Source organism: Esox lucius, chromosome 10 (assembly GCF_011004845.1).
Source record: "Esox lucius isolate fEsoLuc1 chromosome 10, fEsoLuc1.pri, whole genome shotgun sequence".
Lineage (NCBI taxonomy): Eukaryota > Metazoa > Chordata > Actinopteri > Esociformes > Esocidae > Esox > Esox lucius.
In genome coordinates, this window is record NC_047578.1 from 10,151,793 (window position 1) to 10,177,570 (window position 25,778).

General features: G+C 44.9%; 1 protein-coding gene across 1 annotated transcript; it reads left to right on the plus strand.

The window, feature by feature from the left end:
- Positions 1–5,664: 5,664 nt before the first annotated feature.
- mylipa (myosin regulatory light chain interacting protein a) lies at positions 5,665–24,477 on the plus strand. Its single transcript, XM_010873368.5, has 7 exons — positions 5,665–5,999; positions 7,130–7,320; positions 16,725–16,910; positions 19,428–19,625; positions 20,172–20,336; positions 21,113–21,542; positions 22,604–24,477. Exons 1-7 carry the CDS (start codon positions 5,913–5,915, stop codon positions 22,829–22,831), a joined length of 1,485 nt encoding a protein of 494 aa, XP_010871670.1. The 5' UTR covers positions 5,665–5,912; the 3' UTR covers positions 22,832–24,477.
- Positions 24,478–25,778: the final 1,301 nt, after the last annotated feature.

Sequence of the window (25,778 nt, forward strand, 5' to 3'; positions counted from 1 at the left end):
GGATCAAGATGGCAGCCCTGGGAGCCACACCCCCCCCCCGGGTAAGCCGTGTGTCTCCGTCAGACAGGCTCCACTCTGCCCTGAACCTCGAGTTAGTCGCGTCCCACCTCTCACTCGAAAGGTCTGCCGTCTCCACACCAAATGTACAATCTCTGTTCCACGGACGCAAATCCACGCGGACAGGGAGGTCGGCGCTCCGCCACTCAGACAGCTGGAAAGATTTCTCTGTTGCTTGTGTCTGCTGAGGTTGAGACGGTACAGTGAGGTGAGACAACAAAGAGAGCCAACAACACATTTATCCTCAATCCTGAGTTCACTTGTTTCCTTTCCTTCTGTTCCTCTTTGGAGTGTTCACATGCCGCCCCTACATCTGGCTTTGCCATCTCTCTGGCTGTCACAAGTGTGTTGGAGTCCTTTGTACTCTGTTGATCTCTTAAATCCAGTGTCTGGAATTAGTTTTCAGCCTTCCCTAAAGCAGACACAGCTGAACATCAATTTTTTTCTATGTCAGTCACAACAAGAAAGAGCTCCCTGTTGCCTACTGCTTCAGTGAAATGAAAAACAAATCAAATGTTACCACAAACTGCTCCAGCCCGCCCTGGTCCTTTATGACATAATCACGCCGGGTGATATCACAGATAGACCCCTTGTTGCTCCTTTCATGTCCTATTCATCTCAGTGAATGCCTTGAAGGGAGTGATGTCACATTACGTAATGTGATGCACTAGAAACCCCACACCAAAAACCTCAGGAATAAGGGTTCAGGTTCACGCCAGAGGTCAGCCTAGTTCAAGGGTAAAGAAAGTCACTACACCCTCAAAATGAACGAACAAGCATGTAGTGTCATTTCTACTGAAATATGCAACTAGGTTAGCACACAAGGGGCTCAAGTTTAACATGGTTCCATAATAGCAGTCCTAATGGGTGTTATTGATTATCCTATGATTAATTTCAGTTTGCGTATTAATATGAACTGTTGTAACAGATGGTTTAGACTTGCATGGGTCAGAACCATGTTGCTCCATCCACCATGATTTGCAGTTAGGAGGAGTTTTTGGTGTTGGCATACAGTATTATTTCCTCCTCCAAACATAGCGTGCCCTTCTGCCAAAAAGTTCAATTTCTTTTTTGTTTGTCAATAGATCATTCTCCCAGTAGTTTTGTGGAACATCCAGCTGGTGTTTGGCAAATCTGAGACAGGCAGCAAGGTTTTGGGAGGAAGCAGAGGTATCTTCCCATGAATTTGACTTTGTTTAATGACTTTCCTATTGTGGACTCACAGAGCCAGATGTTGGAAAGTTCAAGAGACACCTACAAGTCCTTAATTGTTACCTGTAGGATCTTTGTCACTTCCCCGACCATTACATAATGTAACCTTGCTGTGGTCTTTGTCACTTCCTTGACCATTATACAATGTGACCTTGCTGTGGTCTTTGTCACTTCCTTGACCATTATACAATGAGACCTTGCTGTGGTCTTTGTCACTTAAATGATTTGAGATATGTTGGTTGCTGCTAAATCTCCTTATAAATGAAAAGAAGCCTTCTGTTGTCTTACATAGAGAGAGATGCCCATCCCACTTTTAGCATGAACGCGTAAGCGGAGCCGGCTAAGAAGAGCGAATGTCTCTTACTTACTGACTGACAGACTACCCCTTGTTAATCCTCAATGGAGTCTAGCGACTGCTAAAACTTGTGATGCCGTGGCATAGTGGTTAAAGACAGTGCCTCTTATATGGAACACCTACATTCTAATCTATTGAGATCAACAACATTAATTATTTCTGGTGGATTCTCTCGTCTTTTCACTTAATGAAAACTTTAGTTATCGTTGCCTTTATTGATAGTTATTGTATAAATGTCATTCACAAATGAAAAGTATGTTGTTTTGCAATGAAATAAAAAAATAAGTTCTTATGCCATGTAATGAAATAGCTTTGTCAGACTCACTAGCAATTGCTCAATTCTTATGACTATCCCAGTAAGTTAGTAGATACCGGTAAAGCTTATTACTGGCTAATACACTGTTAGAACGGCCAGTGGCAAACACAGTACATAGTAAGAAACATTAGTCAGGTTAACTGCATCAATGTCATTCACGAATGGCCAATTAACTATTGAAACAGTCAGTGGCAAAAGAGGATTTGTTCAGGATAGAGACAAGAAGCTATACTGACACCCAGCAACTGTACAGCTCAGTGGTGTAGTAGTTAACGATACAGCCTTTCACGCAGGCGATGTGAAAGGCTGCGTCGCCCACGTGAATGTCGAGGTGGGAACATTTTCTATCGCGGGCTGAACTAGGCTTGCCTGGTTTCTTGTTCATAAATTATACCAAAACCTCTTTCTTAAGCGTTCCCTGTTACTGTCCTAGTTCCCTGTATTTATTTAAATCTGTGTAACACAATACTCTGAGTCATACCCCTACAGGAGTATGTATGAACTGTGTGTGTGTGTGTGTGTGTGTGTGTGTGACTTCCTCTTCTTCTCTTTCACTTCCTCTTACCCCTGGAATTGCGGCTATAAAAGAACTTCTTAGGAAGTCTTCAAGGTTAGTGTCCAATTCAACAACCATTAACATAGGTCATGTAAATAAATGGGATGACGTGATAACTTTTCATTAACGACAATCCGCAGAGAAAGGATTTCCCTCAAGTATTTATCCTTGATGTCTTGCTCTACAGTGAATGCTGCGTCCCTGATATAAATAACTTATAATCACAATCCATGGCTATTTTTTTTATGCCCTGATATTGCAGCGAGGTGCACAGTGAGGTTAACAGATTGCTTTGTAGTTCACTGAATGGACGTCTGTTCTGAACATGCCTCGGCTCAATCGAAAAAACACAACTGGATGGCCGGACTGCACTCCCGGTATCCTTTCATACAAGCATTCTAGATTCTTCTGACGACGACATGGCAACATGTCTCAACTGGCAAAGATTGTTGTCATGTCCCTGAGGGGGAACAGGTGACAATTCTGTATTCAAACATCTGAATGATAGCTGAATTATAGTCAAATGTTAAGTGGATTGGGCCATGTCTAGTTGGTCTGTGTAGTAGCTGGGTGCAGAGGTGTGAGGTTGGACTAAACCCTAGACACATGAGAGACTGCGTTATGCTGTCATATAGGCCAATGGGAATGTTGAGAGCAGTGTTGCAAAAGGAGGCATCGCACCTGTACAAGGAAATCCATCTAACTCAGGGAAGGACTGGCTCATTAATGTTGGACGATGTTGATGTTGAAGTCAGATTTTCCACTGGGGACTAAAAAGACACAAACATGTATCTAACCCAGTCAGACACAACATCTAAGAATCAGTTAGGCCAAGCCACATTGATGTTTTTGTAATTTTATAAAAAATCTATTGCTCCCTTCCCTAATTTCTTTTGATACAGTTGTGTCACACCCCTATTTCATTACAACATCTCCAAGTGGATTCGAGAGAGTTCCATCAAGTTTTCCTCATAGGCATCCGCTTGTCCACTTTGCTTTATTCCACACGGCTCTACCGACCAGGATGTCTGCTTGGGCATTCATCCGGGAGATAAATCATACTGAGCTACTCACAGCTTAATGCTGCTAATGCTCCAGGAAACAACATGGTAGGTGATCATGAGCTTCAGTTCAGTTCAGTATCTTACTGGGAATTGAGATTTAAAAAAGCAAATGTACACAACCCAGTAAGACAGAAAAAAAATGAATCTAAGCAATAAGTACGACCCCATTATGAATGCTTGCTCCACTGATTTCTGGACATGGACATTAATTTTCATAACGTCTTCCCAGACAGTGACCCACCCCCTCTAGTCCACCCTCCATCACACTTTTCCTGGGAGCCACAGTTTCACACCTTTCTGTGTTGGCTGTGTTGTCTACAAATGCATTTGGGCACTGTGTTTTTAATTGACAATGATTGCTTCAAGATACTGTATTGCGCCCTGGAAGCTAATAGCTAACTAAGCAAACATAGATATGTTACTTAGCTGACAACGCATATTCTCAGAAAGAAAAAAAAAGAGGATGTTAATGAATTGCACTTGTTAAGTAATGAAAAAAAATATTTGGAAGGATAGTTTTTCTCAAAACTACCTCCCGATAATTTTATGTTTTAATTCTAGTTGTGAATATATTTCATCACGTCTTTACAGTAGTTTTGAAGTAAGGAACATGTCAAGTCTTTTGCAGTCTGTTCCTGCCATAGGCTGCAAATAACTTAAACAAATTACATCTGCAAGAAGTGTGGATTTTGAAGTGACTAATGTGAGAATTTTTATGCTAATGACAGTATTGTCACCTGCAATAACCCATGCCCTTGCTTATTTACGGACTTTCAAGCATTAAAGAGCACATGCTTGGACGTTAAACTAGTGCTAAATGTAAAAGAAAAACCTATAATCAATCGTTAAACTGCCATCCAGGATGACATTAAGTCAGTTTTTTATTTAAAACACCCATTGCCAAATTAGTAAAACAAATATGTAAATAAAGATTGTGTTTCTTTACAGAAAGAGAACATGACTATCTTTTGAACGTAGAACTCAAATAGTCCAAACCACTTAAGTCAGACTTGGACTAAGAGGATACAGTCTATATGCAAGCAGCAGCTTCTACACTTACACCGTTACATGCTATATTTTACTACCAAGTCCATTAATGTGAATCACAGCACTAGGCTAGCTGCATCACAAGTGAACATTGATATCTTCTGCCTGGCAGGCTCAACAGGCAGGCTAGCTCCCTGGTGTCCTTTGGCAGGGTGTGGAGGTCAGACAGTTGTCTAGGCTGAACACCACACTAATGCACTGACAACACAGTTCAGGAAGCTGCAATGCTTCACTCACCCACAGGCTTTTATGCCCACTATAAATCCATATTACATTCACCATGTTATCCTGTTTGAAAGTCGGGTAAGCTAAAGTCATTGTCACAGACAGTAATTAATTTTTCCGATACCATATTCACAATTGATGGGGAGCATTTTGTTACACATATGTCAGTGAGAATTATTTTTGCAATTTCACTTTCACAGCTCTTTACATTAAAATTGTAAATCTTATAAATCATGTTTAAAATGCATTCAGGATTTTAAGCATAACAGTTTTGTGTGATATGTTACAAATTGGAATGCATATCATATTAATTGTAAGGTCACAATATACACAAAATTGGTAGTGAAGATACACATTTTGGCTCATGAGCACCACTTTCATAACTACTGGCTAAAATTTCATCTGAAATGAAAGCATATTTAAGTCCTGCTCCTGTGGAGCTTTGAAGGCCTGATTCTTAGTTGTACCAAATGTACAGGAATAGACATAGCTCACATGGATAGGGCAATAAAGTGGACTGGGTTAAAACAATGGAAGCATTTGGCATTAACAATTCAGATGGTTGGGGGCACACATAGTCCCATCTACTGTGGCTATTTCTGAACACTGCTTCAACGCATTAAATAATGAATATGCAGCCACTTACTCTGAAAAAGCTATACTCAAACGACCGTTGTTTGTCACCTGTTACCATTCAGGTGACGGTCCTAAGTACTATGGCTGCGCCGGCGAACAGCACACTGAAGAAAATCCCCAGATGGGGGCGCATTTGTTGTCCCCTGTCATGTGCTGTAGCCACGAGATGAGCTCGTTCAGGTTTGACCGGGCTCGCGGTTAGAAAGCTTGTGGCTGCGAATATGCTCAACCGACTGTCATTGGCTGCTTTGGAGTAGGCAGTGCTATGCATAGCAATTCATTGATATAGCCTACAGCTGGTAAGTAGTGTTTGCCATACGAAGTGAGAGGGCTTGGAAAGTGAACGAAAGCTTAATGTAGGGTCTCTAAAGGAGGGATACCGTGGTTGTTTTATTGTTTTTAAAACAACGGTATAGACCAAAGATACAATATTTGACTGCCAAAATGCGTTGCTATGTTACTCGTCCGGATTCGGTGGTAATGGAAGTGGAAGTTGATGCAAAGGCGAATGGGGAGGACTGTCTGAATAAGGTATGGATACTGATTTTAATTCCCCGTTTTAGTGTTTTTTGTATGCGGGATGTTTATACGTTATTTTTAGCTTTTCTTTTGCTGAGTTATAGTTAGCATGGGTATTTATTGTAATTAAATTGTGGCAATGTCTATAGATTACGCGAAACACTTGTGCGGCTTTAACATATGTGTTAAAAATGTTGCCAAGAAGGGGAATAATTGTTTTGATGTAGGCTAGCTAGACTACAGGCGAAGTTCAATGTTGATTGTTTTTTTTATTGATTTTCTATGGATGTGTGTGTGTGTGTGTGTGTGTGTGTGTGTGTGTGTGTGTGTGGCGTCTTTCCCTCTGAAAGCGTTCTATGTCACTGGACACATTGTCACACTTAAAGCGATACAAAATGCAGTTCCTCTATTAGGTTTTGCTACTTTGATGAGAAACAAGTTGGCTACATCTTGAGATGACCAATAACCTACACTTGTGTCCTCGCGAAATAATGTAACTTGTGGTTAATGAGTTAAGGATTTCCTAAATGGGTATTAAGGCGCTGCTTGGAGGGGTTATTTCCTGATTCAAATTGCGAGAGATGGCTTTGTCAAGTCGAGGTTACTCCAGTTCATTCTGGTACCCGTACATCGCTTTGCAATCTTATTGTGTTGCCACAATGGGGGGTTTCCCACGGAAGTTGCATAAATTTGACTTGATCGACATCAGTTTATTTATTAGTTCACTGCCAATGGTGAAGGTCTAGTCAACAATTAATTAAATTGTGAATTAATAAGGCGCTTATTCACTGTCTTATGAGTTGCAAATAAATGAAGTACACTTCTCATGTACAGTTAAATTGCATGTCTCTTAGTTATTTCACTCTCATTCCCTTCTGGACATCGACCTTACGTAACTGAACTCGGTTCGCTGGTGGAAAAAGGTGCGTGGGATGCGTTCAAAGTTTTAATACCGCGGAAAAAATATCCCAATTTATTTTCAACCAACCGTTCCCATCGGCTTTACTGCTTGCATATTTATGAACGTACATGTGCCCTAAAGCAAATGGCAACAATAGAAAGGAAGTAATATGATAAACTCAGTCTCATATTTTATTCAAGATGTTCCCTAAACTTTTCTCTCTCATTGTTCTTTTCCAAAGGTGTGCAGAAAGTTGGGAATCATAGAGGTGGACTACTTTGGCTTGCAATTCTCCGGAAATAAAGGAGAGAACCTGTGGCTCAACCTGAGGAACAGAATTTGTCAGCAGATGGACAATCTGACTCCCTGTCGACTAAGGCTCAGAGTAAAATTCTTTGTGGAACCACATCTCATTCTCCAGGAACAGACGAGGTATTTGTACAATGCATTCATCGATTTGCATGTTTCACTATCTCATTACAATAGTTAAGGTCTACCCATGTCCTCACGAAGGAGCCAGATTATGTATAGGACATGTTACTCACTAAATATTAATATGGCAACTTAACTACTGTTATGAACAGCCCTCTGACTTGTTCTCTAGGAGAAGTAGGGGAAAGGGGAACAGCAAGATCCCTTAAGGCTTTACTGTAGATCCTCCGGCCTGTGAAGTTAGACTTTCTGTTTAGGCACTACTGTAGAACGACCTAAAGTAACCCTGTAGCGTGCAGGGTTACTACAGGTCATTGTAGATGAGAAGAGTTGGGTGGCGAGCAGGAAATGTGATATGCTGTTCCCCCAGGGTCCCTCTGCCTGCCTGGTCCTGTCTGATGAGCTACACACTTCTCCTGCTGTGTCTCATTCAAGTGAATAAAGGAGAAGTGTGCTCACTTCAGCCTATGTTGTTTCAGGTGCTGTTTTCTGTTGGTTTCTTTTGTTGTCGGTTAACTTCTTGTCGTTCAATGTGTCCTTGTTTACATATATTTTTTTTTTGTGCCTTTCGCCTTTTCGGAGAGCTTTTTTTCAGAGCCACATTTGGCAGTTGTTTGGATGCTTAAGTGCTTTTAATGCAGTTCTAGAAAATATGCAACTAGAGTTAATTATATATATATTTTTTTCAGTAACCAGTATTGATCAATGTTGTCAAAACAAAACTACTTGTCCACAGAGACCGAACTAGAGAGATTCTCCCGTATTCCAAAAAGCATGTTGAAACATGTCTCTAGCAAAAGGCCTGACCCACTGAAGACCTAAAGATCAACAACCTCCTCCCAGCCCTTCAAAGTTCCTCTAGGAGTTTCAGTGCAAAGTCACAAGTCCTGGCAAAGCCGGATTCTGACTCGATCATAATCTACATCCCAAATGGCATCCTATTCCCTAGGCAGCACCCTCCTTTTGAACAGAGACCTATCAGCCCCAGTCAGAAGCAGTGGACTATATAGGGAATATGGTGGAATTTGGGAACCAGAGTATTTCAGCTTGCCGCCTGTCTTACTGTTATTAATAGGGTGCTCCTCTCCGTGTGAACTGCCTGCTGCAGTAAAAGCGTGGCATGCAGTTTTTGATGTGGATATCATCAGATGACTATCTATCCACAGATGTGGGGGAGATGCAACATCATTAAGAGCTGATTTGAACTCCAGCCTGTCAGCCAGGGAAGACATCTGATAACATGCTGTTAGAGGGGAGGGGTGTGTTTAGCTGAGCCTCTTGGCTCCCTCTCCAGACCGGCATGGTCAGCCAGTAACTCTTCTTTAAACTGAGATCCATCCCCATCGGCCTCCCTCTCCCTGCTGTCTCTGTCTGGACTCACGGAACCCAAAACCCTCCACCCTCCTCCCACGCTTACTTGAAAGGCAGACAGGCTAAAGACTCTGGTTTTATGTGTGTGGATGGATGGACAGTGCCACTGTCCTGGTGAGGGGGTACTGAGGATGAAGGAGTGGGGGAGGTTGAGGCTCTGAGGAGAGCTTCAGGCAGTGGAGAACACTTAGACACACCGTGGGTCTTCCGCTGCTGACCTCTGGCAGATTAGGAGGGTTACGAACAGATGTCACGCGCTGATGGTGGGCGGAGCTCATCTCAAGGGTTTTATTTTTGTCCCACGCTGCCAGATGTCTTATCACTAAAGTGGCCCAGGAGGTCAGAGCCCCACTCACAGAGCAGGACAATAGGAACATGCTTATGTCCCATTGTGGAGTGTGAAAATTCCGCTACATCTTTTGTGTAGTCAAGTGGGTGGGACTTCTAACTGCTTCCTTCGGGATGACCCGGTTTGATGCAAGATCCTGACCATGCGTGCACTCACATGCATGTATTAAGCAAGTAAAGTGAAATGATGGCTGAGGCGTGTTCTGACCTTTGCCTGTTATTTCGCTGGTGGTTTCAGTCCCCCTAGGATGACAACAACAGGAACTCATTAGTCTATTTGCTTCCTACGAAGGCTTCTTACTAATAAAGAAAATGTCGCAGCACGTCTGGCAGTTCACATGTTTTCAGTTTGAAGAGAAGGGGGCTATTTTGACTTTTTCTGCAATTCCCCCAATAGCACAGGCCTGGTGAACTCAACAGAAACGTCCCACTCGTTCTGTGTCTGTTGGCATGCTGTGGGCCCTGTCTCTGTTCTTGGGCTGGAATCTGTGACTCAGTGCTGCATGTAAGGACATTTCTCTGTCCCTTGTTCCTGCACACGTGTGCTCGAGTGAGGAGGAGAAGAGGCGAGTGTTACGAGAAGTTGGCAGGGTCACGATTCTCTAACCCTCTTTGTGCTTTCACCTTTGCCCTACTTGGGCTCTAACTGTCTCCACCCACTGCTCGTGTTACTTTATCTGTTCTTCACGCGCTTTGCACTTCTTTAGCTCAGGCTGAAGGCTGCAATTTGTTTCCATTGCTGCGTGTGCGGAAGAGACCCCAGCTTTTAGTTTATTAATGAAAGACTCCTTTGAGACTTGTATAGACTGGGAGGCATGCGCATCTTGGCAAGTGACAGCTGAGCAGTGATTTGACCCGGTGGTCAGCAGGATTTTCGGGCTCTAATTCCAGTGCCAGTAGCTCTTCTCTCACTCAAACTGCCATTGAGCTGAGGTTATGAGGACTATGCCCACTCCTTTATGTGTAATGTAATAAAGTTGTCCTGAAGCTTTAAAAACAAGTTTTATTTTTTTTTAACATTTTGAGTAACCAAATAGTATTTTGATTAAAGGTTACTATTCGAATAATGTCAATTATTGTGGACTCCTACGCGCTTTCACACACCGTAATGTTCTGGTATAGGGCCACCTGAGTGTATGAAATGTTCTTAGTGGGTTCAGGCAGCTTGCCTCCTCTCAACCACTTTCAGGTCTGTTTAGTAACGGCCATCCCCAAATCCTGCTGATGTCCCATCATTGAACAGTTGGCTCTATTTTCAGAGATGTGTTTTTCCCAGAGATGTTCATATCCCGCCGAACAGGGATTACTGCCTGTGTACCGTCACATGTTTTCCATTTATTTTAAAACTACGGAGTAAATCCCTAAAAGCAGCTTGTCACTCCCAGGAAACGCTGATCCTGTGATGAGTTTAACCTGTGAGACGCAATCTCTTCAGATGCGTGCACACCCCCCCCCCCCCCCAACCACACGCATCCACAGTGAAGGCTTTCTATAAACACTGGGGCACCGGCTCTGTGGAGTGGGATTTTTTCCGGTTGCTCTGTCCTGTGCACATCAAACGGACCTCTCTCCTAATCCTTCAGCCTGGAGATCCCAGCATCGCTCCGGTCCGCCTGCCTGGGTAGCTTTTCAAACAACCTGTCCATCTGTCTAATGCAGCCGGCTGCCTGGAACCAGTGGGAAATTTTTGGGGATGAGAAATCAGAAAGGGTTCTTCACCCACAACCTGACCCTGTCTCTTACCGAGGTTTTAGGCAGGCTTGAAGTGTGCGCCTGTGGGCAGTGACATTCTGTGCAGTGAAATACTGCTAGTTCTACATGTGGTTGGTATTTGTGCACTTCCAGTTAACCTGGCTACCTGTTTGTTTCCAAGCAGTCAGCCTGAACGGTAACATCCCCCTTCTTTGCATGTCCCTGACCAATCTGTCCATTGATAAACTGGGTTGTCGCGTCTGATCGGTTTAGAGATGAGAGGCAGGGATTAATTCTGGACTGTTGAAATGGCATGACTAGAATGTTAGTTATCCCAGTAGTTACATCATCGCCCCTCGCTAGCCAGGTCTAGAGGGAGAGGCGTGCTTTAGCTGTCCTTGGAGGGCACTGCGCAGACATGAACAGACCTCTTTCTCTGTGAATGACAGGAGGGCAGTAGAATCTCCAGAAGAGAGTCCTATCTGCTAACCTGTTAAGTTGGTCTTGATACAAAGTCCCTAAGGGAGAGTGTCCAGTTTTGGCTGTGTTTTTGAACAGCATGCTTTCGTTCTTGTGTTTTAATTAGTTGCAGGTGGGAGGAAGACTGAAACGAGTCTGAGAATGTATTTATTTTTGGCAATTTAATTTGGGTGCAAATGTAGAAGTGGCTGTTTTTCAGTCCTGCAAACACGCTCCGCAGTTTTGATGTCCTCCCCACATCCTGAAGTGGTGACGCTCACTCTACGGGTTTGCCGATGCAGAACCATGGGGGTTTCGTTGGAAGGCTGATCGATGTTTTCCGTGGAGTAGAAGAGCATTGATGTTGTCACAGCGTTCCTGTAGGTTCAGAAGACGAGGCTTCCATACGCCAACTTGTGCAATAACCATTAGTTTAAACCACTGGTCTGAAATGGCGTGCTCATGCTTCTCAGTGCACCAGGCCTCCATAGATGAAGACCTCAGAGCCCTGCCTTCGGAAAGGTTGAAATGGAACGAAGCAGTTGGATTGCTCACTGTTCTCCCTCTGGAGGAGAATTTGACATGCATAGTCAAAGCAATTAATGTAGACAAACGTGATAAGATAATGTTTTTTAAGTGCCCGATTAAAATTTTTATACTGAATCATTCTACCTAGTTGGCACTTGAGAAAAGCTGGCCATTTCAGACTAAAGGATTTGGGAGGAGTTCGCCAGGATGGGCCAGAGACAATCTTGGCCTAGATTTTTAGCTCCCTTAAATGTCCTTGAACTCCAGTAACCTCCCTCATACTTGGTTTAAACACACAACAGTAGTCTCCAGTCTGGAATGATGACACGCTTTCTTCTGCGTTTGTCATTCCTGCTCCAGGTGTCTTGGCTTGGCCCCTGAGTGTTTGTGTTGCTGTTTTACCATCTGAATGTATCAGTTGTAAAACAAAGAATCATGATAAGTGGGGATACATTGCAAGTCACCTTAACCAGAAGCCTTTTCTGCTTTGTGGTTGGGTTTGGGAATATGTTTAGGGGTTAGTGTTAGTTTGAGGTTAGGCATAAAGTTTAGGTTATTGAGGTTAGGGATAAAGGTAGTGGTAAATGTTTACTATTTTTATGGTACAAAATGTATTGTCCAAACATTGTCTTGTATTGTCCTTCTGTTTTCTTGAACCAGTGGATATTTAACTTACTAAAACAACTTCTTTGTTCGCTTTAATGCCTCTTGTTGTATGCAGGAATTCACACTGTGCAGAGTTTTTTTTTTTATTCGGTTTCTTTTTCCATCAGTGTGAGTGTGAATTGAAGTTTCCACTGAGAGACTGTGTAAAACCGATCCCCCGACTGGGGTTACTGGAGTTCGTTGACTGTGAGTCACCTCCAGCTCTGAGCTCTGTTATTTGTTAATGCTACAAACCACATTGTTTAGTTCCTGGCCCTGTGAGCTCTGAAACCAACCACTCCTCATTGGTTGATGCCGGGCTGTTACTAGGCAGAGGTTTCTGGTTTCATTTCTCGGGGCCTTTTTTTCGGTTCTTCTGGAGACAGAGCTCTGACGTACTGATGAGATCTTTGTTACAAGTGAAAGAAGTCATGTTTGAACAGTCGTTTTACAGGCGTAGTTGGTTACAAAAAAATATGACTGGGAGAGTCGTTTATGACATTGCTTTGTAATTTTTTTTTTTTATTCTGTAAATATGTTTGTGGAAACAGTTGTTTGCTATGTGAACCAGGAGCAGTTTAAAAAAAAGAAGCTATAGAAAGGATTTTGAGGAATGTACCTGTGAAAGTCTCTCAAAGTGAAAGCCTGAATAACTTTGTACGGCCGCTTTGATAACAGCCAAAACTCCATAGTGCTGCTGGAAATGTCATTGTGTAACTAATGAAGTTAAGTGTGCCAGAAACCCCATATCCCCCTATTGGTATGAAACACGGAGCAATGACCCACCCTCCCCCATCTCTGGCCGTGCCCACCCTCCCCCATCTCTGGCTGTGCCGGGCTACAGCACATTTTAATTGAATCATTCCTGCCATCGAATCAGAAACCTAACGTTCTGGCAGGTCAGCAGTTGACTTTGTGTTGGCGCTCCTGCTGTTGTCGTGTCTGTGTGTCTGTGTGTCTGTGTGTCTGTGTGTCTGTGTGTCTGTGTGTCTGTGTGTCTGTGTGTCTGTGTGTCTGTGTGTCTGTGTGTCTGTGTGTCTGTGTGTCTGTGTGTCTGTGTGTCTGTGTGTGCGCGCGCGCGCACATCTGAACAGTATCTACAGTGCTGTGCACTGGTCTGAGCACAAATGTCAATGCCGCTTTTTGTTTTCCTTTCATCAGGAAGACTAATGGAAGCCTTAAGAGGACTCATGCCAGTTGTTATATTAAACTGGGCCATGATGGAGGAGGTGGTAGAGGTTTTCTTCAGTATCAGATTCCCTGCAGGCTTAACCAGAGCCCCCCTGTGGTTTGGTCTCCGTGGCCTTTGTTCTCCTGGGAAGTGTGTGTCGGTGTGTTCCCTGGTGGTATGGCATTTGTGCAGTTGGCAGTCCGAGCTGCTCTGTGAGGTTTATCTGTCCCGATGCAGCCGGGTGCTTCTGTCCACCACACACAGTTGGAGTTAGCGTTAGAGCCATGCCCTTGTCTCGCCCGGTCACCGCTCTTCACCGTAACCCGTCAGAGCAGCTTCCACCCCCTCCGTTTTGCCGTCCTTCACCGGGGCCCCATCAAACGGTGCTGGGTGGCGGTATGGTCACTCTCCCTGCTGCCCTGGGCGTCAACCTCTGTAATGGCTGCTGCTTCCTGAGCCTCTCTGTTCTTCATCTCCCCGTGTGGTGTGTTAGAGGGCCTGGCAGGTGCTCTCTGGTCTCCTGTGAGAGTGGCACTCGCAGGCAGGTTCAGGGCACCTGTTTCCCCCCTGGGCTACGAATCTGGCTGGTCAGCAGACCCACAGGCAGTTGTGATGTTGAGCAGTTGTCATAGATGACAAATCAATGTGGTCTGGAACCTTTGTGTTGTCCATGATGAAGAAAAGTTTACTTTGGTGAAAAGAACTCTCTTTCAATCTGGTTGGTTTCACAGATATAGACACAATGTACAGTATGTGTGGTGATAAATATGCTGGGCAGTGTGGTGATAAATGGTCAGAAATCTGGACGCTTTAATGTTTAATACTGATCTTCCCAAGTGCTCTAGTTTTCAGAACAATAGACTTACAGATCTGTGTTTGGGTCATTGTCTAGTGAATTATGTTGTTTCAATCAGAGTGATTATAAAATTACGCTGATTTTATTGCTGCTTTTGGTTTATAGTCATTAAACAAAAAATCCTTAACACTTCTAGACAGTTGCATACACTTTAAAAAAAAAAAATCTCTGGATAAACCCTGAATTCTAAGGTAAATTGTGAGAGCTAAAGAAGTGCCACTTGTTCTTCTAAACAGGCCTAGCCTGCTTGTGCGTTTTCCGACGTGATGGCTTGGCCCCGAAGCAAGCGTGTATCCTGTTCCTCATTTCAGTCCATGGCAGACCGACGGGAGTGTCACTTTAAATGTGGAGCGGCTGTGTGAGTCTCTAGGATTAGTGGTGTAAGGTGCTGCCCGGCGATGGAGGGGGGGCAGCCGCTTGGGCCCATGACCGATGGTAACCCCCAGGTAGAGCCCTTTGTTTCAGCTGGCCAGGTAGCGGGGGGGGAGAACAGATGGCTGTGTGTGTTTCTGTTCCAGCCGTCCAGTGTGATCTGGCTGGGCTCGCCCTGGTTTGTTTAACACCAAGACACAACGGTTGTTTATTGTGGCTGGAACCCCTGGAGCTACTGTTGTTTCGGTCCCGTTACAGGCTTATTGTATGATAGCAGTCTGTGACTATCGCGTGAGGGTCAGACAGCCCGGCTGCCATCCGGGCCGTACGGTCTCGCTATCACGCCTTCTTGCACAGTACCGGTTCTAAGCTCTGCAGCTTTCTGTCGTGTGTGTTCTGGTTCTGGGCTGTTTGTTTCCACAGATGTGCTGGGCGCTGGTGCTAGTGATGTTACCTTCAGTGGGAGAATGAAAGGGCGTCTGCTCGGGTTCCCTGTATCCTGTCTGTTTGGAGGGAGGGAGGGGCGGCAGGGTTGTAGGACTGGTTTGGGCTGGTTTTCCGTTCCATTAACAGGTGGTGGCAGGTAAACAACCTCTGTCAGTGTAAAAACAAGACACATGAGTTGACTGGATTTTGGTTGAAATACTGCTAGTTCTACAGAGGGGCCACTTCCTGGTACGGCGTTTGCTCGCCCTCTTTGCAGAGTGGTGTGGTTGGCTGGACGCTGCCTGACCTTCAGGCCAATATCTATACACAGTGCCACAGAAAGGCCAGCATCATTACGAAGACCTCAGCCAACTGAGCCAATGGCTTTGCTGCCACCAAACAGGCGTTTCATGAATATTACGAAGACAGAAACTAAAAGATTCCCACTCTTTTTGAAATCTATACCGGCATCATCACATCATAGCCAAGTTAAAATCAACCTGACTGCTAACCCTAATCATTCACAACATCCCTTGAAATTCTAAACAAGACTTTGTTGAGAACAATGAAAATGTGTTCCTGGCTTTGGTTGTGTGTATTCGATGCGCCACAGCCCAGCGTCCTGGAGACGCATACAAAGTCTTTCATGTTGTTTCACCACGTCTTCCTCCGTAGTCTACTCCCCAGTCCATGTTAAACCAGGCACAATAACAAGTGTTGAATGCCAACTGGAGAGGGCTCTCGCGTCGAGAACAAGATTACGTTGTGGCTGCGTTGTCCCTACGTTTACTCAGCCGTCCTTGTGTGGGCTTATGTTGATTTGGTGTTTAACAGGAAAGCATTTCAGAGAATAAACGGGTGAGCAAGGCATCCAGGCGCAACGTGAAAGGGGGGTGTGCGAGCCAGAGTGAGGCCTCGGTTAAAATGTTGCTATCGTTCCCAAATCCCACTGTTTGAATTCAGCAGCGGTAGTCTAGCTGCTCATCGCTCCACAGTACTTTACTGGGGCTGGTGAATGAAATGTTACAAAGGCTGTGAGGGGCTGACTTCCATTATATGCTGTGACACAGATTTGGAGGTGTGTCGCGTTCGTGTTCTGCCAACGTGATACGGGCTACGAAGCCGTTTTGAAGTTACTGGCCGAGTCACTGTGTTGGAAGTGAAATTAGTTCACTGACAATCTAACTAGGAAGCAGAACAGGGGACTGCTTCTGAGGGTGCGGGTCTTTGGACAACTGCAAGTTAACTGTTGTAGTCGCGTGTATGAGCGAAAGCAAGCTTTATTGCCTGTCTGTGACCGTGAGCTTACAGACACCACTTTTTTCTAAGCCTGTTGAACCCCCCCACACACGTACACACACACAACCCCCTGCTCAGGCTGTATAACCCTATCACTGTCACCACCACCTGCTCCATTCAGTGAATCAACACTCCCTCTGATGTGCAAGCCACCATCTGTCCCTGGCCTCTATCTGTCCCCGGTCATCACCTCTTCCCTGCTAATGTCTCCTCCCACTCTCTGCATTTCCCTCACAGGCATGTGTTCTTCATGCACGTCAAGGAGGATCTTCATAATGGCCACCTGAGGATGTGCTCGGAACAGGCCGAGGAGCTGAGCGCCCTGCTGGCCCAGGCAGAGTTCGGCGACTACAACCAAAACACCGCCAAGTATTGGTATTCGGAGCTGTGTGGGAGCGAACCCTGCCCGGCCACAGTGAACAGGTAAGGAATGTCTGGTGGTTGTCCTGTATCTGGGCTGTGTGTACCGTCTGCTGAGAACATTGACACTTGAGCCAAAATGAAAGGGGTTTGCAGGCTCATATACCTTCGGAATATTAACATCCAAGCTGTCCGACCTGACACCGCCTGGGATTAGTGAACGGGTTGGGGGGGGGGGTTTATTGGAGGGCTATGATATGAAAGTTCAGAAATCTGTCACAGCCAAGTGCCAGATGTTTTGTTAATGATTCATCCAACATCAGTCAGACATCCAACAGTCGGGTGCTTCAAAGAAGAAACATCCCTTTTGCTGGCCCGCTTCTACATATTTAAAATCAGTCCACAAACATACCTTTAATTTCTGGCCGTAATTAAATCGAACACAGACGAGGGTTGCTTTACCCGGACTTGCGTACCAAAGCCGTGCTCCCGTTCCCATGAGTAAACCCTTCAGTGTAACAGTTTCTATATCATTAGCGCCCTAACCTATCATTTGTTCCAAGGTGTAGCTTTGGCCTCTAGTTGCTATGTGCAGCTAACATGACTGTGTAGCGCTGTGGGAATGTGCGATCCGTTACGCTGACGCCGCAGGCAGCAGCCGAGTTTGGAAGCCCCCGGCGATTAAGTTTGTTCGGGCAATTGGAGCAAAGTTCACAGCTCTCTCCCACACATCGGTGGCCGTTAGCAACAATTTAACAGGGAACCACGACAACACGCACCCATGCGCTTCCTCTACAGGGGGCCTCTTCCTCCCAGTCATTCTCACTCAAAGCCTTCTGTTTCTCACCGGCCAAGGTTGGTTTGGACCCCGCATGTCACCCAGCATGAGGTGACGACGGAGAGGGAAAACCTGGCACCATATTCCCCGTAGCTAGTATGCAAAATGGCGCCCTGTTTCCAGTAGGCTCTGGTTCATAGTGCTCTAGAAGGAGAATGGGGAGCCAGTTTGGTTGCGGATGAGATTACACAAAGTTTGTTCTGCCGAGACACGCCTCCTGTGTGTTCTCCAACTGGGCCAAACCTGCCGAGGCACTGAACTGGACACTTAACACAAGGAATTTCATTGCTAGAAAGGTCATTGAGTTCTAGCCAGTCAACTGTCCTAAATATTCTGGAACCACTCGCTGAATCGTACAAAAGACCTGGAATAATGGTATTTAATCTGAATTGTCTGTAAAGGTGGGAGACAAAGTCTGTGACTCCTAGGTGTTGAACGTGATTGTGTCCTTCCATCCCAGCGTAGCCCAGCAGCTCATTGACCGGTTAAGTCAACACTTTGAGAAGCAGGAGTTTGAGTGCTGGCCAAGCTAAACGAGGGACTGTTTGTGCTAGGTCACAGGACATGTCTATTGCTCTGTTTACACACACAGGCACACGTGTGCGCGCTTCCTTTCAAATGCCAATGAGCTTGGTCAACTCTGGCTAATGTGGCCGTACAGCTCTCTTATTGTTAATTATACACCCATATTAGGTTTTGATTCAGCACTGTTGTTAATTTTTTATAACCATTCTCGCTCTGCCTGATCAAGCTTATGTCTCGGGAGGAATACGGAATGCATTTCCGTGCATTGTTTAAGTAATTATGTTTACCATTTACAGCTTCACTCAATTTAAGTTGAGAAACCGCTTTTAAATGGCTGTGAGCCAGCCGAAATGAAATAATTCCAGATTACCCTGCCTGGTTGAAGCAACCATTGCAGGGAAAGATAATTATGGTTTGGACCGTTTAAAACAGCAAAGCTGTCTGTAAAATGGGCAGACTGTTGGGAGTGGACATTATTACATTGTTTTTGCTGCGTGATTAATGTCCGTCAGAACTGAGGGCGTCTAGGATTAGATGAGTAATGGCTGTGCTGTGATGCCCAGTGCGCTAATCCACACAACACAGTGAGGTCAGAGGCCATGCTTAGGTGAGGTCAGAGGCAGTGTCTCACATTACATTATGCTAACTGATTCTCAGATCAGATTATGGGGATCATGATGATAGGATTATGTATGAACCCCCCCCCCCCTCTCCCCCCAACAGGCCTCTTATGGAAATGTTATTTCCCTCCCTCGGGTCTCGTTCTTTTCCTGTTGTCCCAGCTCCTCTCTGCCTCTGGAGTAATGGAGTTCATACACATGTGATGGAGTTCTGATATGTTGCCTGAAATCTGCTGACAGTAGCAGCTGGGACCTAACTGTGTGGCTCCGCTGTCAGCCTGTGGGAGCCCTCACTTCAGATCCTGTGGCCATAAAATTATATATTAATGGAAGACTGTTGTACACCCCTGGCTGGCGACAGGCCTGACTGCGGTTAGGAATACCTCCTACACAAGGTCTAATCCTGACAGGCTGTGACGTTCGACACCAGCCATCTCTTCCGTGTTTTTCAGCTGTGTGCGGATGTGCCTTTCTGTACTACTTTCTCACAGGAAATGACTAACCGAATGTGGACTACTTGAAGCACAGTGGCACCTTGTGTGAACCGGCAGTGACACTGTGATCTCTGTGTCACCCCCCCCCCCCCCTTCCCCACAGTATCATCTCTAAGCACAAGGCTCTGGAGGGTCAGGGCCCGAGCTCTGTGGAGTACCAGGCCCTGCAGCTGGTGTCCAATCTGGAGCACTACGGTGTTGAGTGGCACTGGGCCCGGGACTCAGAGGGACAGAGGCTGGCCATAGGAGTGGGTCCCGAGGGCATCGCTGTCTGCAAGGAGGACTTCAGCCTGGTCAACAGGTACATGACAGGTCTCCGGGACCCTTGAACGGTGCCTTTATTTGGGCCCGATGATAGTTATGCATCTTAAAATACCACCAAATATCTGAAAATAATCTGGAGTAATTGAATAATTTATGACTGTACTTAGTGTAGAATTTCCACTTACATATTTTTGGTAGGCTTTAGCAGGGTTATTAATCAGATCAGTTGCAACTTTTGGCTACATTCAGATATAATTTATTTTTTTCTCTCCTAGGTTTCAGTTTTGATTCTGTTTATTAGTTTCCGTGCCACATTACACAACCTTTATTTAGATATGAATAATTTAAATGTAGGAGTAGTTGTCTCTTTATGAATTCAACTTTGTTTTCCTTGCAGAGATTCTGCACTGCCCATTTGCATAGAATGTTCATGTTAGGTAGTATTTCTGAGATGTCACAATTTACCTGTTTACCATCCAGGACATCTGGCATTAGGATAATGCACACCATTTTTATTGTATTACAGGATTTTATTTTGAAAAAGTACAATTTCCAACTCCCAACTTTTCTTTATCCATCCTAGGATCAGCTATCCCATAATTCAAATAGCCACCCAGTCAGGAAAAAGTGTGTACCTGACCGTGACCAAGGAGACCAGCGACAGTGTGGTTCTGCTATTCAAGCTGATCAGCAACCGGGCTGCCAGCGGACTTTACCGGGCAATCACAGAGACGCATGCTTTCTACAGGTGAGAGGACAAGACGGGCTTGTGGGAACCCAACACACACACACACACACACACACATCCTGTCCATCACAGAGCGCACGTAGCAAGTGATCTGATGTTATTGCATTCAGACTTGATCACATAAGGCACAATTCATCTCTGGGTAATGACTTCTGTCCAAACTTTCTGTTAGGCCTGAATTAGAAGGGCTGTGGAGACACCATAAGCTTTATCACGCTAATGTATCGAAACGTGTTTTTGCACGTCCAGGTAAAGCAGTCTCTGAATAACCCTGTCACTTAGACTCATCTGAATTCCCCCTCAGAATTAATGACTTAAGTGCTCGTAAACCACTTGGCATGAGGTTATAGTGCCGAGAGGGTGGCCAGCCTGTCAACGGTTACACCTCACCAGTCAAAGTCTGCTCAGGTCACAATTTCCGTCCCTGAAGCCGTGCTGTTACCAAAGACTGCTCTGTTTAACCATTTACCGAATGCTTTACTGTTATTGTTCTGCGGTGATAATAATGAAGCCATACGCAGTCCGGGACATGTTTTGGTGTTTAAACTGCTTTGTTCTGTCTGAAAGCACTTTCTGAAAAAATGTCAGTTTATACATTCAGTTAATTTCTGGCGTGTCAGCCTAATCAAAGTTCAAATGGTTGTTGATTAACCACCCCCTGGATAGTTGAGTCATTCGCTTCCCAGATCCTAGGGGTTCTTGGGAAATTTGAATGTAGGCTTGCCACCACAATTTGGGATGTTTGACCCCTGACATTTACGACGACATCCTCCCAGGTGCGACACCGTGACCAACGCGGTGATGATGCAGTACAGCCGGGACTTCAAGGGCCACCTGGCCTCCCTGTTCCTCAACGAGAACGTCAACTTGGGCAAGAAGTACGTCTTCGACATCCGGCGCACCTCCAAGGAGGTCTACGACTACGCCCGCCGGGCGCTCTACAACGCCGGCATCGTGGATCTGGTGGCGCGGGCGGCCGGGGCGGGCGGCGCGGGCACGCCGTCGTTCCGAAGTCCTCTAAGGGGCCCAGGGGAGGGGCTTGGGGAGGACTGCGGGAGCTGCCAGCAGAGCAGGGCGCTGCAGGAGAGGTTACAGAAGCTGAGGGAGGCCTTGCTGTGTATGCTGTGCTGTGAGGAGGAGATCGACGCTGCCTTCTGCCCCTGTGGTCACATGGTCTGCTGTCAGTCTTGCGCCAACCAACTACAGGTAAAGACACGACTTCACTTGATCAAACCTGCAGCCATTCTGTGGTAGAACAGGTGGTTTGGGTAAACTGGAGAAAGCACACTGCCATCGACCACTTTAATAAACCCCCCGCTGTCTCGTTAGGTGGTATTATCTTCCTTTTCTCATCTCACGAGGATTTATGGTCGTTTGGTGTTAAACCGCTGCCGAACGACAGAAACCCATCCGGTCCTTTGTGTCCTTGAAGAAAGGATCAGTTGGAAAGGAAGGAAGCTGTTTGGTTTTGGAACCTGGCCAGCATTTCTGTTAGTCTCGTTAGTGGTGGTCCTTGGCACTCTGGGACTGTAGCTGAGTAATACCATGAGAGGCTGAGCACTCCGATTCAAGGAAAAAGTATGTGTTCTCCTGAGTCACTTTCAGCAGTAACCTCTCTCCTTCATTATGGCTTTTTAAAAAACGATTCAGCGTATTGCTCATGCCTGGGTTCAGCTAACCGGATTGTCCCTCACACTAATCCGCTCAGTGTTTCTCAACTTTGGTTAAACTGCCGTCGCAGATGGTGAATTAGGAGCTGTAGATTAAAGCTGCTGGCAGCAGGCCAGAATATCTGTTCCATTAAATCCACAGGGAAAGGTGTTGTAGGGTTGGTCCCAAATACACTTAGGGAAATAGAACAGTCATTTGATCTAGGTGTCCTGAGTGTTTAAGTAATTGGCTTTTACTTGGCTACAATTTGGCTAAATGTCATTGAAGTGTATTTCCACCACCGGTTGATTTTATTATTCTTTCTATAGTGTGTGTTTTGCCCGACGGTCAGGTCCGTTCTGGAGCCCAGGGTGTGAGGTGGAGAGTCCGGCTTTATTTGCTGTTTAAAACCTCAGATCCAGACCACACTACCGTCCGGGGTGAACCTGGGCTTTTGGCTTAAACGCTGTAAATACAGTTTAAGCGTTGTTTTCCGCTATGCCTGAAACCCTGCTTTTTAAATCTTTGTGAGCTGTTCGTACCAGTGTCAATGCTCCTCGCCCCTGCTTTCCGTCGGCGTCCTGTTTAGCGTTGACCGTTCTGTCCTTTCCCGCCAGTCGTGTCCGGTGTGTCGGTCGGAGGTGGAACATGTGCAGCACGTCTACCTGCCCACCTGCGCCAGCCTGCTGGACCTCAGCATCACCAACACCTCCCACAACGACCACCACAACAGCAGCCCCGGCCCCATCCGCCGGGCCGTGGGGGGGCTGGCGCACACCTGCCGCACCAAGGAGTACTCCGACCACCAGCACGACGCCAACAAGATGTACCAGACCGAGACGTAAAGCCCGCTGCCCCCCTCCACTGCCATCCGGAGGGCTCCTTGGCCTCCTTTTAGGGCCCTTAACAGTAGTGATGCTACATGGGGACTACGATGTCTCTCCGCCGGTTCTGTTGGGCTGCGTGACACTCCTGACGGGTCGTTCCTCCACTCCCGCCCTCAATTGAGGTTTTTAAACCAATGACGGACTAGATTTTCACCCTTCATTTATTGTTTTAGGTTTATTGTGTATTATTGTTATTATTATTGTTGTTAATATTTTTGTATTAATTTAATTGCATCAGTTGACCTGATCGTCGTTAGCGCCTCCAGTTGATTTATTTGCTCGTTTCGAGTTTTGTTGTTGTTTTGGCTTCGTAGCGGCCTACAGGAGGTGAATTCTCTACCAGGCTCGTTACCTGCCATGTTTGTACAATACAAGGACAATGTGTTTTAGGAGGATAGTAGGAGTCCTCGTCATCATTCGGCATGATTGTTTTTATGGTTTGTGTCTTTTTAAGCTTTGAAAGTTTTATGGATTCATGGAGTGAAGTAAATGTTTAGCTTTGTTCCATGGGTTTTCCATGGAAGCAGTATGACACTTGAGTACCACGGTGAGTTTCTGATCACTGAGTGTCTGTCCCAAATTACTGCTCAATCCCAATGTAGTGCATTACTTTATACCTGTTATGTACTTCTCTTCACTATGTAGGGAATAGGATGGCATTTTGGATGTAGGGGCCTGCTTGATTAAAAAAAGCCTGGTATTATTCTATTGATGTGTAGATTGGCACCAGGGCACTGGAACTGAACCAGAACACCAAGAGGGGAAGAGAAATGGATGAATGACACTGGCCTAGTCCTTTCCCAATGGGTCGTATAAAGTAACTGTTGTAATAAAAGACTTGATTCTCACAGAACTCTCAAAGCTCCATCCATTTAAGATTCGTTCCCAGACCTACAGAACCTTCAGAATGAGGCCCCAAAAATAAGATTCTTCTTTGTGTTGTTTTATTATATGTTCTCTGTGATTATTTATTAGTAGGGCTCTAGCCTGGTGCATATCTATTTGTGCTGTCACTAATGCAGACCGTAACATATGGCTATACAGCGCCAACAGCTCGGAGACCAGGTTATATGTTCAGCCTCCACTTGTTTAGTCTGACCAGTGTTTATTTTTTTTAATGCTTCCCCAAAACCTCAGTACTTCTGTTCTTTAACTATTGCGCTCCTTATGGTTTCATTACTAGGGGATACTAGTTGATCTGTCAGTGCAATACTAGCTGCTTTCTTTTTGTTTTGTTTTTACAGTGGAAGAACAGAAACAGAAGGGGGGGGGGGATAATTCACAGGAAAATGTTGATCTACTCTGTCACTTTACCAATGAAGCTTCCTAAGTGTATTATCTATAGGGGTTTGCCTTAATGTAGCAACACGCTCATATCCTAAGTGGCTCCCTGGGTCCTCTATAGTGCACTCCTTTCACCTGAACAGGTGGTCGGGGACCATTTGGGACTTGCCCACAGTGTGTGTTGGTATGCATTCTTTCTTTGCACAGGCTTGATTTTTTTTGAACGATGATGGGAAAAAGAGGAATTTTTTTCTTTATTGCTGGCACCATTTAGTAGTTACAGCAGGGTATTGCTGATTTGCTCTTTTTTTTTTTTTCAAGTAGGATTTGTTTCTGTTTTTTTGAAGCAAAAACTATGCGTGTGTAAATGTAGAAAGATATAACTCAACCTTTTATATTATATTTCTTTGAACAAGAAAAGTATTAATAAAGTTTTTTGTTTTTTTTAAAACATGTCTTGCTGTTTGTATTTTATACTTCATCCGTTTAATTATGGCTTTAACAGTGTTGATTGGAAGTTATCCAGGAGCCTTTACACAGATTTTCCTGTAGGAACATTGTGTTTTCTGTCACTCTTTCTCTCAACACATTTTCCCTCCCAAATCCTAACGGGGACATTCACAGGTAAAGGGTCAAAGGTCAGAAAGTTGTGGTTGAATCATTGGGTGACTGAAGTAGGCCATATGCTCATTGGGTTAAAAGGTAAACCCTGCGTTGGATGTTTTCACTAAACTTCAGTAAATGGGTGATGTGATTTAAGTAAATCCATAAAATTGTCCAGAAATTGATGGGCTGATTATTTTTAACGGACGCACTCAGGGGATTGCACATATGCAATGGAGCAGTCTGTCTCCAGCGCTGATTATTTTGCTTTACTCTAGTGAAAATAGTGTGCAGATGAAAGTGAGGTGACCACAGACCACTTTAAGCTTCAGAATCTGTACTGACTGGCAGGCAACACCAATATTGTTAAAAATGCTTCAAGGACATTAAAAAGAGGTTGGGTTCAGGAAAGCTGAGCTAACTGCTGCTCATCAACAGTTCAACAACTTTCTTCCCTGAAGCTTCGCTGCCTGGCAGTTATGCTAGTGTTTTTATTATTTGGTCTACTGAGGCTGAAAACTGTTTTGAAAAGGGTTGAAAGAAATGCCTAAAACTCGCTGCCTCAAATACTGATCCTGATTGCAAAAAGTGGGCATATTTCTTTTCTGTATTCTTCAGCCAATTCAATGTTGAGTAGTTAAAATTGTGAAAACTAGATATATCTGATTATTACCATCTCTACAGAGGTGGCAGTAAGATTTAGGAACGGCTTCTTTTTTTTTAGAAAGGAATTGGGCAGCCATAGGTTGCATTCAGTAGGCCATTTCTGATCTTCTGTAGGTATTATGACAGTTCTGAGGCTGAGAATATTCACGTAAAAACAAAAAAGTTCCTGCGGTATCATAAACCGTATGAGCGCTCTTGCACACCTGCCACCTGATTTCCAACTATTATAAAACTCAATGATGGATCGTAGATTGGTTTCAATATTCACACACAACTGAGTATATCTGTTGCTGCCCTAAGGTCTTATGTTGAGAACGGAAAAGTAAAGTGTACGGACTTCTTGAAAAAAATA